This window comes from Cucumis melo, chromosome 7 (assembly GCF_025177605.1).
Source record: "Cucumis melo cultivar AY chromosome 7, USDA_Cmelo_AY_1.0, whole genome shotgun sequence".
Lineage (NCBI taxonomy): Eukaryota > Viridiplantae > Streptophyta > Magnoliopsida > Cucurbitales > Cucurbitaceae > Cucumis > Cucumis melo.
In genome coordinates this window covers 27,892,792-27,910,437 of record NC_066863.1, presented here as the reverse complement: position 1 = coordinate 27,910,437, position 17,646 = coordinate 27,892,792, and the positions used below count along the sequence as shown (strand labels likewise).

General features: G+C 30.9%; 4 protein-coding genes across 6 annotated transcripts; all 4 read right to left on the bottom strand.

Moving 5' to 3' along the window:
- Positions 1–3,846: 3,846 nt before the first annotated feature.
- On the bottom strand, positions 3,847–5,890 carry LOC103494615 (inositol polyphosphate multikinase beta-like). 2 transcript variants are annotated; one of them, XM_008455890.3, is made up of 2 exons: positions 5,653–5,890; positions 3,847–5,073 (listed from the first exon to the last, which is right to left on the bottom strand). In XM_008455890.3, exon 2 carries the CDS (start codon positions 5,068–5,070, stop codon positions 4,153–4,155), a length of 918 nt encoding a protein of 305 aa, XP_008454112.1. In that variant the 5' UTR covers positions 5,071–5,073; positions 5,653–5,890; the 3' UTR covers positions 3,847–4,152. The 2 variants fall into 2 exon arrangements, with proteins under 2 accessions (XP_008454112.1, XP_008454113.1); XM_008455891.3 differs by lacking the exon at positions 5,653–5,890 and adding an exon at positions 5,487–5,637.
- Positions 5,891–8,939: 3,049 nt separating this feature from the next.
- On the bottom strand, positions 8,940–11,743 carry LOC127150412 (uncharacterized). The gene is made up of 5 exons (XM_051088135.1): positions 11,650–11,743; positions 10,830–10,878; positions 10,553–10,607; positions 10,385–10,472; positions 8,940–9,705 (listed from the first exon to the last, which is right to left on the bottom strand). Exons 1-5 carry the CDS (start codon positions 11,741–11,743, stop codon positions 9,482–9,484), a joined length of 510 nt encoding a protein of 169 aa, XP_050944092.1. The 3' UTR covers positions 8,940–9,481.
- A 40-nt stretch (positions 11,744–11,783) lies between these two features.
- Positions 11,784–12,815, bottom strand: LOC127150411 (uncharacterized). Its single transcript, XM_051088134.1, has 2 exons — positions 12,555–12,815; positions 11,784–11,950 (listed from the first exon to the last, which is right to left on the bottom strand). The coding sequence occupies exons 1-2, from the start codon at positions 12,727–12,729 to the stop codon at positions 11,784–11,786; spliced, it is 342 nt and encodes a 113-aa protein (XP_050944091.1). The 5' UTR covers positions 12,730–12,815.
- Positions 12,816–13,186: 371 nt separating this feature from the next.
- On the bottom strand, positions 13,187–17,283 carry LOC103494614 (uncharacterized). Of its 2 annotated transcripts, none has more exons than XM_008455888.2 (11): positions 17,174–17,283; positions 16,735–16,867; positions 16,504–16,637; positions 15,423–15,631; positions 14,950–15,249; positions 14,779–14,837; positions 14,633–14,669; positions 14,461–14,532; positions 14,219–14,369; positions 13,987–14,118; positions 13,187–13,755 (listed from the first exon to the last, which is right to left on the bottom strand). In XM_008455888.2, the coding sequence occupies exons 1-11, from the start codon at positions 17,174–17,176 to the stop codon at positions 13,372–13,374; spliced, it is 1,614 nt and encodes a 537-aa protein (XP_008454110.1). In that variant the 5' UTR covers positions 17,177–17,283; the 3' UTR covers positions 13,187–13,371. The 2 variants fall into 2 exon arrangements, with proteins under 2 accessions (XP_008454110.1, XP_050943333.1); XM_051087376.1 differs by having other exon boundaries at positions 14,252–14,369.
- Positions 17,284–17,646: the final 363 nt, after the last annotated feature.

The window sequence follows — 17,646 nt, the reverse complement described above, 5'->3', positions numbered from 1 at the left end:
CGAATGATCAATGCTCCCCTCAATCAAATGCCAAGTTGCAAAGACTACACTTACTTTAATTTCACTCGTTGATTGTTCCTCACAAACCACAAATACCACCTCGTCCAAACATATAGATATCGTAATAGGAAGATGCAACTCACATAAAGGAAAGAGCCAAGTAGTAAATAAACCAAATAAGGCAAGAAATCCACCGGCACAAAAACGACTAAATCGACGAAGACACCATAGTCAACAAGGGCTTTAAAAGAAAATATACCCACCAACACACTACCGTAACATCACCAATTATATTATTTATTTATTAGACTAAGTGAGCCTATAAATTTTATTCTTTTAAGGAACATAAACATAACTTAACTTGCGTATAAGTCATATACGCTATCAATATTTGGGTTTCGTTTATTTTGTAGGAATATTTTTCGTAGGATATTTGAAAATATTTGAAAATTGAAAATATATTTATTTTATACGATTTCTACTCGAAAATGTCTTTAACTTTACATGCTACTTGATTTAAGAGAATCTAAACTAATATAACACACTTGTTTTTATTAATTTATATTTCTTTTTTTTAATCAGTATAGTTGTATTCTTTATTTTTTTGTTATTCATTTCTACAAATTAATATATATTATTTTAACATTAAAAAAAATAAATATTAATTTAAATTAAATATGAATATATTTCTAGAAAATAAAAATAACTGACATAATTTGATAGTATTTATTTTATTTATAAAATGAAGATAAATAAAAATGATATCTATATATATATACCTATGAAAAAAAAAGGAAGGCGAAAAAGTAAAATAGGGACATCGTTAACCTTCATGAAGCTAAAAAAAAAACCATGTTATACGAAGCATATTCTAAAATGTTCAAGAATCTTTAAATAGTAAGATGTCTTACATTACTGCACAACAAATACGATGATCGAAATGTATATTTTATGAAAACTTTAGACTCTCTACCAAACAAAGGAGTCAATGAGAAGGATATATATATATATATGTATGTATGTATGTATATGCCTTTTTATTATATTTTCTTGGTTGACAATGAAGTTCTAATCATTTGCACATCACTTTCAATTCTATCCTTCTACTCATTGCACAATAAGTAGCTTAGAAGTATTATGTGAAAAAATTCATGTAAAATGTTATTACCAAAGTGCACTTCAAAACTATCGACTTAAACATTATTCAATTAGTAAGATATAAGTCCAAAATTTCCACACTATTATATTTTATACGTTTTATTAATATATAATGGTGAAAAAGGTTAAACTAATCTATCAAAAATTAAAGTTAAGACCTCTAATAAAATAATTTAAAATTTAGAATATTTATGAAATAAATTGTGTTGAAAGAGAATTTCTCCCTTAAAATCTTATTAAGAAAATAGAGAAAAATTTTCTTACCAAATCAAAATTAAAGAAAATAGTCGAAGAAAAAATCTATTGGACTCGTTTGGATTAAAAAAGTGTTTTTCGAAAGAACCATTTTTGTTTATAAAAATTATTTAAAATATAGCTTTTAAGTAGTTGCTAAACAATCTAATTTTTTTTCACTTAAATGACTTATTTTTAAAATAAACATTTGATAATGTATTCCTAACATCCTCTTAATATGTGAAAACACCCTATTAAAACCTAATGACCGACATGTACCCTCCTAAAAAGCCTACATGTCATACTAATTTAAAAAAGAAAAAAAAAAGATATCTTATAAGATTATAAATGAGAAAATCGTGGAAATGGCAAAATTCCAAAATCATTTTGATTTATGGCAAAACTGTCTGTCATGTTATTTTTTTCAATTTTTTAAACCCAAGTTTACCCCTCTGCAAATGACAATTATGCTCATATATAAATACAATGTATTTGTTGAGATCAAAAATAAAACAAAATATAAGATAGAGAGATTTTAATAACGATGTATTTTTATATTTCATATTATTTATAAAAAATATATTAAATAATACATTATTACCAAATTTTAATAACAAATTCAATCTACATTTTTTAGCCCAAAACCTAAGTCCAAGTCCAAATCAGAGGGATTTGGCCCAAGACAAAATATAAACCCAACCCAAGTCCACCATCCTTTTTTTTTAATCAAATTATCCCAATGGTGCTTTTTTTTTCAACTCTTGACACAAATTGTTTTTTTTTTTTTTTTTTTTTTTTTAAATTGAATTAGAGGTTATTAATTTCTTTCATTAAATTATGAAACAATAACTGCAAAAAGGAACAATCAATCCTAATTAATTAAATACTTCACCATGTAGTTATACCAACGTTGGGGAGAAGATGGACGTTGAGGAAGTGGTTAAAAAGTTTTAGAGAAAAATACTTTCTTAATTCCAAAATTTTGAAGAATATATGTATTTGATTTAAAAGTTTTATGAATTTATCATTTTAGTTCTTAGGTTTATAAAAGTAGACCTATTTGGTCCTCATATTTTTACAATGTACGTTTTTAATTACCGAGCTTTGTTCGATGTCTTTTGCTTCTTTTTCTTTTAGAGTTCTTTTTGTTGAACGTCTCTCATTGATATCTAGTTTAAATATTGTGCGGCTTGGTTATGCTGTTAGAAGTTGTAATAGGGTGACTCATAATTTGGCCAACCGTGCTTTTGTTGTTTCTTCTTTGGGTTATTAGTATGTAAATTTTCGCTCCTACTTGAGATGAGAGAGCATGAAACGTTTCTTTGAATTATTTATGTTGAATGGTTTCTCTAAAAAACCCTTGCACATGTACTTGTTAACTTGATCGTAGTTCAACTAATGCGAACTTATATTATTCCACCTTGAGATCTGAGATGTGATTACCTTGTCTACAAATTGTGTAAAAAACAAAAATAAAAATTTCAATACGTAGGTAACAAAAAGATTAAAAAAAAGGCTTCAAGATGTCGATATCAACCATACATATACTTGCTAATTTGAACATAATTATACTACCAAACTTTTTGAACCTCGAGATCTGAAGTTTGATTTTCATACCCTACCTATGGTGTAAATAAACAAAAACAAAAATATGGGACTATTTCTTGTTGTACCCAACATTTAATACTTATATTAGAAAACCATCATTTAGGTACAAGTTGTCATTTGTCATCATGGGGATTGCTCCAAGCCCATCCCATGTTTCTGATCTTAATCTTGTCACATAATGATTCCACTTCCAAAATTAATGATCACATTCTTTCCAACTTGTCCTCCAAGAAAAAACCAACTTGAATATTAGTCTATACTAAAAAAGATCTGATAGGAATGATCATATATTTTATGTTTTTGGTCTATATTTCAAAGTTTCTTTTAAAAAATATTGAGTTATAATAAAGGAAAGGGGTCTCGTAGTTTGAAGACAAAAGCATAGATAAAACAAAACAAACAAATTCACACAAAAAAGGTTAAAAAGATAACCTTCAAAAACAACAGAGCAAAATATTTTTGAAGAGGAAGAACCAAAATAAATCCTCTAAATAGGAGCCCAAAACTATTTAAATCAATAGGGGAGCGCTTACAAGATGTGTTTGATGGATATCCATCAAGTGTTGGAGTATCAAAGTGCACAGACAGATTACCAAAACTGAAGTGTGTCGGGGCTTCTTAGATAAACAATAGGTTGAATAGCAATTGTGTTAGAATTCCATCCTTATGATTTGGTAAAACTCTCCTAAATAGTCTTCACAGCATGAGACTATTTACGACAAATTCATCAAAAACTTTGAATATTTATGAGGTTTTAAAATCATAGAAATTAAATTCTAACTATTCTCGATTTATATGAAATAAAATAATTGCAGTAACATCAGTAATCAAAACAATAACATAGCATTAGCGAATAAGCTTATTTCATTCAAGGCTGAAGATATGGGAGGACCCATGTGCAATAACTTACAAAGAACTTTTAAGAAATTACAAATCAAACCAAATTACACAAAGGGCTGATCCATAACTCAACAAAATTTGTTCCTAAAGTTTCAACAAGTAAAAGAACCACTTCCCAAAACATTCGGCAATAGGATTTGGTGAGATTGTTTCATAAGATAAAAGCATATGGAATAACTGTTCAGAGTTAGAACACTGATATAATCCTTCTTCATAAACAAAAATGTTTGAACCTTGATATGGAATAGCTGCTTACTGATCGGAGTCGTCGCAGTTGCAGTTCAAACCATTATCAGCGCATGGGAGACAAGTTTTGTCCAGGCAGTCAGAGCAATCAGTCAAAATCTCCGAGATAAGCTTGATCAAAGAACAGAGCCCACCCAAGAAATTATGATCAATGACACCATTGCTATCTACAACGTGAGCAAAATCGACAAGCTTAATGGCTAAATTCGACTTAGTTTCCAGCGCAGATTCTTTACCATACACCATGAGCACTGAGCTAGAATAAAAATGGTAAAACTTCTGATCTTCAAACCAAGTTTTGAGCTCCAATAATTGTGCCAAAATCCCATTTGTACCACCATAAACCGATGGTGCAAAAACACAATCAAGATCATCCACTTCAGAATCTGCAGAAGCGTTTGAAGAAACAAATTTTTTCAGAATAATCTTAACTTTCTCGGCCGAAGAGTTTTGCAAAAATTTCCTCTCTGGCTTCCAATATCCAACTTTTTGGCTCACATGAATCTGCAATCCTGAAAGCCTGAACCCCAAGGCCAAGCTAGAGGTTTCTCTATCCTTCTTAAAGCACCTTTGAATATACTCCTCGGAAGCTTGTGGATACCAAGTTCTAGAACCAATCTTAATATCCACAATCGACGGATTTTCGTAATTTGAGATTAGGTCCTCCAAAACAAGGTGAGGATGCAAGCCAGAACCGTCTGATGCCGGTATATCTCGAGTTCCATGGAAGGCAGGGAAGAAGGAACGAATTTTATCAGGAATTTTGGTATTTGAAGAGAATGATTTATAGAAAGCCACTTCCTTCGAACCTCGTTCATCCTTCTGTAAAGGCTTGAAGAAGAGCCCTGAATCATCTACAAGAGGACCCATTATTCCACTACTGGCTTGATGGCCAGCAACTTGATGATCTGGAATCTTAAACATGGCCTAAAGAGAAGTAGAATAAATGAAAGGAAGTTAAATGCATTGTCATCCTGTTGCATCATCAAAACATTCTTATAGATTCATTTAGAAATACCCAATAAGTTAGCCGCAGATAACAGTGATTAACATGAACTTAATGAATTTTGTAACAGTGTCACCATCCCATCTAAACACACCATAATTCTAATATAAAAAAGCTATGTATTCAAAGAAACAACAAAAAGGGAGATCAAACATAATATAAGAAATTGAAGCAGTAGAAACCACAGACTCGCAATTAAATACATGCAACTCCCTTTAGAAACTGAAGGTAGCCTAAAAGATACAAGCAATCGCAATCCTGATAAAAAAAAAACTAATGCGTAAGATCAACGAAATGAGTGAAACTATCCCTAACGAAAACGCTTATTCATTACCGGATTCAAACGAAAGTTCAGAGGCAATAAAAAGTGGGCAATGAGATGAAAAAAATGAGGGAACGTCACTGAATTCTTCGGGGAATCAAACAATAAAAGGAATTTAGAAAAACAACGGAGAAATATGGAGAAACGGAATTTATAGAAAGAGAGAAGGAAAATTTACCAGGCGTTGTAAAAGGAAAAGGAAAAGGAATTTGAGGAAGAGAGAGAAGTGGCAATGGCGGATGGGAAGAAGAAGCGTGAGAGCTTGGCTTTTATATTGATGCGCCTCGGGCGACGGCGGCGGCGATGGCGGCGGTGTTAGTGCCCCACCTCCGCATCTTCGGTCAACAAAAGATTACAACCTTTTTATGACTTTGCTTTCCTTTTCTTTCACCTTCTAATCGTATCAAATTACATCAATTATATTCTTTTAAGATAACAACACCATGTTCTATAGTCTGGTTTCTTTAAACCGACTTTAGTTGGTTTGATAAATGCTCGAATCGAATCCGACTTTTAAGAAGTCAAAATGGTAGCTTTTACTCTTTAAAATTCTTATTTTTCTTTTAAAAAGAAGTCCAATTTGTTTTCTAGATCGACATGATTTTTTCGGTCTATCGTACTTACCCATAATTATACACACAAAAATGCTTATTTTCTTAGTTTTTTTATTTATATCAAAAACCTAAATTTTATATTATGAAAATATCGATAGACTAAGATAACAAATAATTATGAGTATAAAATTTTTAATTTTTCTTTTCAGAATTATAACTAATATTGATTTTTTTTTAAAAAATATAATTCACATTAGAATTTGCTATATGATGAGGAATGCTATTGACCTGATCTTCATCCTCGATAGTTAGAAATAGAAGTTCGAATCATTCATTGAACTTTCAGAAACGAACAATTGAATATGACTAAAAATAAATTCGTAAGATGTTTGTTGATCTTTACACCCGAGAAGTCCATGGAAAAAAAAATGAATTAAATAGTAAGGAATGAATTCCCTTTTTCAAGTGGAAGGAAGCAATGAGGAATAATGAACATTGACATGTGAGTAGAATAAAGTATACTAAATGAACATCTTTATCTAATTATGAAAATTTGAGAAAATGTTTTTTTTTCTTTTAAAAAACAATAAATAATTAGTATTTCTTTTCTTTTTTTTTTCTCCAGTAAAAAATTGAATCAAGATTGTATTTTATGGCTTCTCAAAAAAAAAAAAAAATGCATTTATAACCCTTTTCTATTTTTTTTACTTCTTCTAAATCTCTTCATATTGTAATGGTTTTTGCCAACAACATCATTGAATGAAGTTGTTTCTTCTTCATCCAACAACTTCCGATGACTAGTACTAATTGTATATAATTTTTAACAAATACCAAATAAATTAAATGTAAAGAACAAGGATTACAAAATGAGCTAAAACGAGAACGAGAACATAAACAATAAAAGTTCTAGTGACATCGAAGAAAAAAAAAGTTAGAGAGCTTTATTTGTAAAAAGTCACTTAAAAATTCAACTGTTCCAAAACAAAATTAGGTTATCAGTGTAAAAATCTTTTTTTTTTTTTTTTTCTTTTGGAAAAAGTGAAGTAAAATTAGGTTAAAAAGAAGAAAAAAAGTATATTCTGTCTCTCTTCTTATTTTAAAGAAGATTTTTAGAAGCAGATTAAAAAGTAGGCCAAATCTAACTATGCCAAAGTGAAATGGTATTGACGAAAGCACTTTTGATTGTCCTGAATCGAATTAAGATTAGTTAAATAATAGATAGGAAACATTGGGACAAGATCTACTGACATAGATGGTATTAAAAATGATATGTAACACTTTCTTTATTTTTTTATTATTGTAGTTGCAATTATTTTTGTAGAAAGATATTCAAATTAATATTTATTTTAAGAAAAAATATTATATTAGTATAAATTATTTTATTGAGAAAAATCATATATACAAAAAAATATAAACAATATCGATTTAAAATTCAAATTAATTAAAAAATATCTGTAATATAATTTCAAATAATATTATATCTAATTAAAGGAAAGTTGTGAGGTAAACATATTATTGGAACATTATGTAAATTACATATATTTTCGGGTATAAATCCTACAAAAATAAACAAAGTCATACTCTAAAATGGAGTTCCTAAATGAACATCGATCAGTCAAAGTCGACTTCCCAATCAAACCAATACTTAATCAATTATGGTCAATTTAGTAAATGTTCAAACTGACGTCAACTACGAAGAAATACAAATTGATCACTGGTCGATCGAACGATCGGTTTAAACTTTTGAAAATTTTCCAAACCGACACTGACTAAACCTCTCCTTATCTCCAACCGACCACCTTCAATTCGATCAGTTTTGGTCGATTGATTCGGTTTTCCAATATAAACTATTAAGGTTAAGTTATTATACACTAACTTATCAAATTAGTGGACCGAACACCTCATAATTAGTATTTCGAACAAGGTTAGACCTTTTTCTTTAAATAGCCAAATACATTTCTTCCAAGGAGAAAGCTTATTTTGCACTTTTAACTCTTCATCATCGAACGACCAAAATAAGCCTATCAAAAGAAGACAATAAAATGTGTCTTAGATAATGGAGACACAACATCCACTAAGAAAAGTAATTCTTTTTCACGATAGGATTAAGATAAAAAATAATCAAACTACTAATCATAATTTGGAATATCAAACAACTTTGAATTAGTGGACAAGATGAAGAAGCCAACTAGCGTCTGTGTGAACACTGACAACGACAAATGTCTGCTTTAACTGACCCAATCTTGTCATTTTCCATTTAGTATAATACAAAAATAGTGTTTTATTGTTTTCACATTGTATATAGTTAAATGTTTATCAATCAAGTTTGAACCTTTATCGAAAAGGTCATCTTTTCTCTTTTAACGCACATTTATTAATAACCATCATGTGTAACTCGATGATCCAAACACAAACTTCATGATTCCAACATATGACTTCAGAACTCACTGCTTTATATCTAACACACGAGACATCTTGATATCTTTTTTATTGAGCATAGATTTCTTAGATATCTTTGAGCATTTTTTTGTGGAGAAACTGTTGGATACTCCTAACAAGAATCAATATCTGAAACGAAGAACTATAGTATAATCCAATTCTATGGTAATTGGGACCCTTTCTCTTGAGAATACTACTCAAGATTTAACTACTTCAACATTTTTTTCTTCACTCACCAACCTCCTATTTATAACCACTACTCTTAGTAACCACCTAATTATCTAATTACCAGGAATCCCTACCCTTATACTAAGGCATCTCACATCAACTTACTTGACTTCCTTTTCCTTTCACTATTTCTAATTTTTGAAACTACATGACAGATTCTGTTAAAAAGAATTTATTAGAAAAGATGCAAAACTATACACTGTCCTCAAGCTATGTAAGTTCAGTAAAGTCCTATGAATTTTTTTTTCTTATAACCATGAGTGTTTAGCCAAACTTGTGCATAACTTAACTAATCTCACAAACAACACGTCTAACCCTACAACGGTTGGGTGTCTAGTAAACTCGTAGGACTTTAAATCCTTGGTAGGTAGTCACCTTGAATTGAACTCATTCCTTCTAAGCTCTTTACCAAATCCATGTCCTTTATTTACCACTAGGCTAATCCATGATGACTAATCCTACCTGGGTTGCCAAGCTTTAATTTTTTTTCTGTTTAAATAGGAAGATGGGATAAATTTCCCTATTTTCGGGAGCAATGTAGCTCTTTTGCAATAGCTAGTTTTTTCAAGTTATGATCTTACTTAATAGTAATCATTGTTGTGAATATTGTTGATGATTGTTTCATTATCTAAAGTTTGGATGTCAATACATGAAAATGGAAAAGAAAATATACAGGTAACGATATACTAAGTTGAAAAATGATTGTCTAAAACTTTAACTTGGTTAGACTAAGGTTTTAACAGCTCACTACAGCTTACAGAAAATCAAACAAGAACACTTACCCATTCACATTTCCCAATCCCTTGAACCAAACGGTCCAAGTTTTTTGTGTAAGTTGGCCATGGCAACAAAGATGCAGGTAAGGAAAAGTAGGGAAGCAAGAAAACTCACAGATATGATTCTGGACAAAATAATGTATGGCTGGACAACAGATTTTTTGACATGAATCCCAAGGACACCATTGGACAGTTCTTTCTCTTCAGAGTAGAACTTCCTGTATACTTGAACACCTGAAACAAGTTTTATCCTCATAGACCAATACAATATTCAGATGGTAGCTAGATTATTTCACATGCACAAGAGAGATAACACAAGGAGAAATATTTTAAATGACAAAACTTCTAAAAATATCTAAAAGTATAGTAAAAATCATAATTTACCTATGATACATAACGATAGACCAAAATAGACTACTGTTTATGTCCATCATGATTCAGATAGACACAAAAAGTAGTACGTTCCATCATAGATAGATTTTAATATTTTGCTATATTAATCTGAACAACCCATAAAGTTTCCATTTATTTGAACACAATCCAACCAGAAGGTTGTCATGCTGCCACATTTTACTAGGAATAGTGTCATGATATTCAATATATTTATCATGGCTTCAGAATGTTTGTTATCGAGTTTCTTTATATTTAACTTATTGATTATCTTTATCTTGCTTTATGGCTCTTAAGACCTCAAAAGGTACTAACAAATAATGTTTCAAAGTCATAAAGTACACTAAGCAAATAATCTTTTAGAACTACTACGTTATAAAATAAAAATAAATAGGCAAGAAGGACATGTCAAAGTTCTATAGAACAAAAGAACAAGTAGAAAGTTCATATTAAAGAATTATCATGAACAAGATAATTAAATATTAAGGAAACGAAAATTATAGACATAGGTATTTTATCTTACCATCTGTTAATGTTTTTACTCCAGGAAGAACGTTATCAAGACTCTCCGCTTTCAACATCGCATAAAATGAAGGGTATTGACGTACATCCTACAGCAATCCAGAAGTTTGTATGGAAATAATGAATAGTGTAGAAATGTCAATGTTTTGAATTTTTGTGGAATTAATACCTGAACCTCAAACAACAAACATTTATTGAAAAGTATCAACGCTCCAGACTGAATTCTGTACCAAAGAAGATGGTTAAAAATTATTGGGAAATAAAATTGCTTGCAACTCTGACATTTGTGTTGGTTTGTCTAGTTCAAGACTATCTCCCCAAACTATAAATTAACGAGCCAATAACAACAAAGAATCCATGTAATGTTTCACAGCTATAGCAACTCAAATGTCTCCAACACTGTAACTAAGAAAGCAATTTTATAATGGGAAAGTTCTTTACAATACCGATTGTAATTACCAGCAGCACATCTTCCTTCCACTCTCTTTAGGCCATCTAGAACCAATTATATATTGCACAAGAGAAATCAGTGTCAAAAATCACAACACTAAACCAACAGATAAACAAGTAAAGATTCCCAAGAAAACTACTACTAAAGTGAACCCAAAAGCTTAAGCTAATATCTTTTATTATATTACTAACACTCTCACCTTCATGGGAGTGAACTCAAATTTTAATTTGATTACAAAACCTGACATGTAAACTATTGATATTCATAAGGAATTTGAATTCAAGACTCCTCAAAAAGGATACTATCTTGTCTATACATTGTGTCTAAATTGCCAATAGACATGCCATTTGTTACTGATTCAAGTCACTAGATGCTCAGTTAGGTATTCAGATGTTAAGCCTCTCTTAAACAATGGAAGCTATTGTGGTTATTTGTAGTTGAAGTACACTAGTTGACTTTACACGGTAAAAAATTCAACTGTCAAGAGTAAGAATAGCCTTTACTTAAAAGAAAGATGAGTAAGAGGTAGAGGTATCCTAGTGCAGAGTTCAGTATAAAAGCAAAGCCCATTTGGTAGTGACATGATTTTATTCTTGTAGCAAATACTTTGATAACAGAGTTGGTGTCACGGGGTATTCCCATTTTTTGTGCGCCATTGCTTGGTTATTGAGTTTTTTGTATGATGTGTGCTGTGTACTTGGAGCTCTTGAGTGAGAGAGAGGCTTGATTTTTGCACGATCTTGTTTACATATTTAGTACTTTTAATACCATCTAGCACAAGCTTAAGAATGTTAAAAAAAATCTAATAGAATTACCTTTTAGCTGAGTAAAGAAAGGCTCCTGAACATGAAGCTCAAAGTTTACCGTCTTTAGAACCTGCAATGTACAAGCAAAACCTAGATTAGACATAGGAGATGGGTGTTGGAAATCGTCACGATTATAAACTCGATCAATCAATGATATGAGTAAAAGCACTTGCATTTACTAATTCAGCTCGTCCTTCAGCAATCTCATTACATTCTTCTTTGTCCTCCAAGTCATCTAGTGACCCACACGATGCTTCGGAAACTGACTTCAAAAGAGCAGATACTAGGTCCTTATACAATCTGGAAACATCTGATAGAGAATTTGACATATCGAGTGTGAAGAAAAGTATTTCTCAACCCCTTGTTATTCATATTATATAAATCAAAAACAGGAAAGTTTGTTTAACCTTATGCTTGCTGAAGTAAAGAGAACAAGTACGTTTGGATAATATAAAGCCAAAATAAAATAAAACAAAAATCAAAAGAATAATAGTATTTCGACAGTCATATAATTGAAAAACACATAACATATCATCTCGTTTGCTTTGTTCAGAAACGAACAAGCATTAAAATTGCCCATGAAATAGCACAGAGGAATCCAAATACAGTGATCTCAAAGAAATAGGAGGAACCCATTACAGAGAATAGCTTAGCACTTCAATAAATCATAAACTACAATCACTTATCTATTTAGTTCTTTTTTATTAAAAATCAAACAAACAACACCATAAAGTTCCAGAATCTAATTAGAAGTAGAACATTTCTCCTTTACCACTGAATCCGCTACCAAAGTCAACGACTCCAGACAAGTAAATTTCAAAATAAACAGAGAAAAACGCGAGTTCAATAGAATCAATTTCTACTATCGTTACCGAAAATTAGAAAATAAGGATTCATAATTTGAATTTCAGTACCAGGACGGTCATTATGATTGAGGAGGTGAGAAGAGAAGTCTGTAGGAAACCCTAGATCATGGTCTACGTCTAGGGTCCCATTGATGTGAGATTGGAGAGTGAACTTGAGCAGCTCTTCTAGGCAGTCTTCTAGCTCAACCGGCGATAATCCCGGTGAACATGGCCGTCGCTGCATTCTTTTTCTTGAACTTTTTTCTTCGAAATTTGAGATAAAAAAGAAACTATTTCAAAATCTCACTATTTATATCCGACGGTGAAAAGCACTCCGATGATCGCATTGCGTTGCCTAGAGGTTTTGTGATGAACTATGCTAAGTTGTATGTGAATTTTTTGGTGGGTTTCTTCTTGAGATAATTTTAGTTGTCATTTTATTTTAAACATCTTTAGTTAGGGATCTTGGTGATTATGTATTAATTTATAATTAGTTTGATAAAATTTTGTTAATGGATCCCTCAGTTGATTTTATTAAAAGGAACAACATGCTGGACAACATGTCAAGACATTGATTGTCGATCGTTTCCATATATAATTGTATATGATAGATTACATTGTTGCCTAATGTTAAGAAATATTGCTACCCAATATTTTTTTTTCTACAACAAAAGTAAAATTGGAACTTTTGAAACAACAAAAACCGAAACCAACTACATACATTGGCAATATTATTGTGTAAAACTTATCCTATATATATATACAAAATACAGCCACGTTTTGCATCTAAACCTAGCCATACCCAAAGCTCGCTTACGCAGATTCTCGGGATCACTGATTGATTCTATCCTAAACCAATTACGAGATGTAAGAGCTCTATAAAACGTCAATGATTAGCCATCTCCATCATCTTAGGAGTTGAAGAATTGGGTTGAACTGATCCATCGAAATGGTGGAGTTTTTGGTCAATGTTGGCTCTAATTGTCCAAATCAAGACCAAACACACCATAACAATTGAAACAAAAACCAACCCTACCCAAACCATATAGGCATATTTCTCCAAAGGCTTGCAATGATGTTCTAAGATTTTTGAAAATGCATCTTTCACTGTTTGACATTCCACAAGGTTTTCCATTCCTGGATATACATTGAGAAAATCTTGTATTGAGTTTGTGTAAGCTTCCACTGTTCTGTACTCAAAGTTTGACATGAATTGCCCATTCTCACACCCTCCGTTGCTTTCATCAGCACACGTAAGTAGTTTTAGTACCTGAAAGAATCACGATCGATGATATAATGTCGATAAAGATAGTGTTGATGAAAACATGAGTGTTAGTCAAATCAGTCTCAATTTAGCATAACACACAAAGGTGACATTTATAGTGAAGGGGACAACCTCTTCGATCTTAACTTATAATAAAAGTAAAACCATACAGGTTACATTTAGGCTGCTGAAAGTGAACAATATTAACAACAACGTTGTACGTCGTAACGTATTTACCTTGGGGATGTCTCCAATACGGATGGTGTTTGCTGCACAGTTTTGAGGTTGGTATTCATAATAAGGAGGTTGTGAGAAAGGATTACAAACCAAAGCAATGTCTGGATATGATATAGCAATTTGTGTGTTAACCTGCAAAAATATTAAAAAGTAAAAAGTTTATTATAGTTTGTGTAATTAAATTAAGTTAATAATAAAAAATGTATTATGTATGTATATATATAATAATTACCTGATTAACAAGATCATAAATCTCTGAACTTACATCAGTGAGAACTGATTTTGCAGTTAGAAGTTGCTCACATGGGAGAATAGAACTTAGGCTGTTATTGTTGGGATTTTCTTGGAACATCTCAAGAGCTTTGCAAGTGTCACTTGAGAAACTAAAATCAAACCAAAATCAATTATTTATTTTTAGTCTTTAAAAACTCACAAGAAAAGGTTTGAGTTCAAAGAGAGGCCGAAGAGAGTTACTTGTTCAAGAAAAGGTACAAGCCAAAGAAGATCCAACACAGAACTGTGAGAATCCAACAAAGAAGAATGAAACTGCAAGAAAACAAAAAGTTCAAAATTAAGTATGTGTTGTTCTTTTTTGTGTGTTTTTATGAGAAATTTATATGAACATTAATGAGTGGGTAATACTTACAGGTGAAATAATCTTTGTAATCTGAGAATCCCAAATACTGCAAAACAAAACAAAACAAATATAAACAAAAATGAATTCTCATGCACAAAGCTATTTAGCATAAGAAACCTTATACAAAAAAAAAAAAAAAAAAAAAAAAAACTGACCAGCCATGGCAACTACAGCTCCCAAGTTCAAAGACATTGTAACCATAGTCACTATGTACCTGCAAAACCATGAACATGCACGTCTCCTCTTTCAAATACATTTATTTCAATCCCGAGTACTGTTTGTTTTAGAATTTAAGATAGAGAGAAGTTAAGGATAAGTAAAATTACACGATGTTGAGGCCTTTGTGTATCAAAAGCCTGTTCTTATTGGCTTGCCATTGAATATTTGCAGCTTGAGCATCAAGATTGTGAGAAGTAGAAGTCAAAGTTCCGGAGGTTTCTTGAATACTATAACTTCTTCCAGTTGTTCTTGAAGCTTCTAGGTTAGAAATCATGTCTTTCATAGCTGAAGTTGTGTTTTGAATTGTGTTTGATGCTCCATTGGCTGTCTCTATGATGATCTTCACTACATTTTTTGCCTCTTTATCAAATCTAGTGCTTCCTCCAATCACCACTCCACATCCCACACTGCCAAACTCAATAAAAACAAATAAACAAATTGGGGGGGTTTGTTCATGTTGAACATCACAGTTTTGATCAACGCAAAAAAGGGTTTGAATTACATTCTAAACTTCCAATTATTACACCAACTGAATCGATATGATGTATATATAAAACCGAACTTGGAATTAAAGACTTACATTGCCAAAATGGTGAAGAAAGCAGCCAAAAGAATGGTCCATAGGTAGAATTCCTGGCCAAGATGTGGCATTTTCTTTAGCTTTGGCTTTCCCCTACTTCCCTTTCCACAACATAGAGTTGCTACTACCAAAAATCCTCCATATGCTATTCCACACACAAGCCATACCACTCCAATCCCATACCCTGCAGCTCCTGTGAAAACTGTTGACTATCAACAAACAACAAAATGGAAAAAGTCAACACCGTGTCAGCTCCACGTTCAAAAAGGAAGTTCATGATAATAAAAAACTCGACCTAACATCTAAGTTAGATGAAAATTTTCTAATTCAACAATAGTACGTAAAAATTCGTCTATAATTTATTTGATACAAAATTTATATACTCAAAAGAAATCCTCTAGATGCATACTCCTAAAATTTCAAATAGAAATATATACATTAAAGCTAAACTTGTAACTTAATAAAAAATTTAGAATTAATCTTTGAATACTTTTTTCTATTTAAAATTAGACGAAGAGCTATGTTTGCATCTGGTTCCAAACTTCTTTTTTAATATACACACAAAGAAAAAAAATAAAAAAAAAAACCAAAAAATAACTTTCTTTGTGACGTATATAGTTGCTTCTGCAATATATAAAGATAGATGTAGTTCGAACACCATATAATTTAGATATATATGCTAACATTAGTTCCACCCATCAATAATAACTCTAGTTTTTATATATTATTTTTAATCCTTCTCAAAAATAACGAAAACTATTTATAACGAAAACTATTTATAGTAAAAAGAAAAAAGTTAAATAAATTATAGAAACTTTCGTTATATTTTATAAATAGTTTTCAATATTTTGTAGTTAACCAAAGTGTTTCTTTCTCACTCCTGACTTTCGTAGGTACTGTTTTTTTTGGAGCAAAGGGCACCCTCGACCCCTCTACTCCTACTTTTAACTAAAGACAAACAATTGACATTGCAAGCAAATAGAGTTTCATAACTCAATCCAACTAGACTCATGAACATAACAAAATATCTAATATATCTCAAGAGAGAGAACGAATGAAAAAGAAAAGAGAGAAAACTTACACTCCAGTAGTGTTTGTTGGTGATGTTATATCCACTTCTATACTTATGGAAATGATTCAAAGGATCAACTCTAACTGTATCATCTTCTTCTTTGATTGCTTCCAACCCATCATTTTTCTGCACAAAATCCCTCCCTACATACCCAAAATTATTATCATTATTCTATAAATCAATTACTTTCAAGTGATCTCTACAACAAAAAGAAAAAGTAAATTAATTAAATTAAATTACCATCTTGTAGTAGAGAGTTTGATGATGGAATTTCCTGTCCCAAAGTTTCTGGGAAAATCCAGCTTGAACTCACCAACAAGAAAACCAAAGCAATTTTCATCACTACTTGTACTCCATTTCTTGATCCCATTATCTGAAAAAAGAAATTATTAATTCACACATATAAAAAACAATAATTTTTTTAAAAAAAATTACTGAATTTAATAAATAAAATAAATAAAAACCAACCTATTAGTAAATGAAAAGAAAAAAATTGGGAAGATGATAAAATAGAGAGATGGGGTGTGATTTAAGTGAAAAAGGTTTTGCTTGAAAAACAGAATGTCCAAATTTACAAGAAAGGAACAAAAACTATAGAATGGAATCATTTTAATTATAATATTTTTCAAGAACTTCTTCATGATAATCTTAGAAAGAGAGAGAGAGAGAGAGAAAATACCATAGATGAGAGAGAAAAACTCTGCAAACTAATATGAACATCTCCAACTTTTTAGGAGAAAAATAAATCAGAACAACACATAGGAAAATGAAACAGAGTAAGTAATATATATATATATATATATATATATATATATATATATATATATATATATATATGTATATATATATATATAATTAAGGTATAAGATTATCTTTTTAATTCAACTCCTCCACTAAAGTCTAGAGCTCTAACAAAACCATATGTTATTGATGATGCATGAGATGATTCTAGAGAGAGAAAGTTGGTCTTCATTTTAATTTCAATTTAATCCAACACTTTTTTGTGGGTTTGATTAATTATAATAAATATTGTTTTCTCTTTTCAAAATTGGGTTTTGTTTGAAAAATTCCATTAGAAGAATTATTGATTATTAAATCTCTCTCTCTCTCTCTCTCTCTCTTCTTTCTGTGTGTAGCTAGAAGTTGAAGTCA

Bases quoted from the DNA above. Each gene is read 5' to 3' on its own strand.
- LOC127150411 (XM_051088134.1), bottom strand. From the start codon at position 12,729: ATGCAGCGACGGCCATGTTCACCGGGATTATCGCCGGTTGAGCTAGAA. The intron at 11,951-12,554 runs GTACTGAAATTC...ATTCTCTATCAG, and splicing joins CAATCATAATGACCGTCCTG to ATGTTTCCAGATTGTATAAG.
- LOC103494614 (XM_008455888.2), bottom strand. The intron at 16,638-16,734 runs GTAATTTAATTT...TTGGGTATGTAG, and splicing joins AAACTCTCTACTACAAGATG to GGAGGGATTTTGTGCAGAAA. The intron at 14,838-14,949 runs GTAATTTTACTT...ATGGTTTTGCAG, and splicing joins CACAAAGGCCTCAACATCGT to GTACATAGTGACTATGGTTA.
- LOC103494615 (XM_008455890.3), bottom strand. From the start codon at position 5,070: ATGTTTAAGATTCCAGATCATCAAGTTGCTGGCCATCAAGCCAGTAGT.
- LOC127150412 (XM_051088135.1), bottom strand. From the start codon at position 11,743: ATGTCTAATCTAGGTTTTGCTTGTACATTGCAGGTTCTAAAGACGGTA. The intron at 10,473-10,552 runs GTATTAATTCCA...GGATTGCTGTAG, and splicing joins GTTTGTTGTTTGAGGTTCAG to GATGTACGTCAATACCCTTC. The intron at 9,706-10,384 runs GTAAGATAAAAT...AACTTGTTTCAG, and splicing joins AGTAAAAACATTAACAGATG to GTGTTCAAGTATACAGGAAG.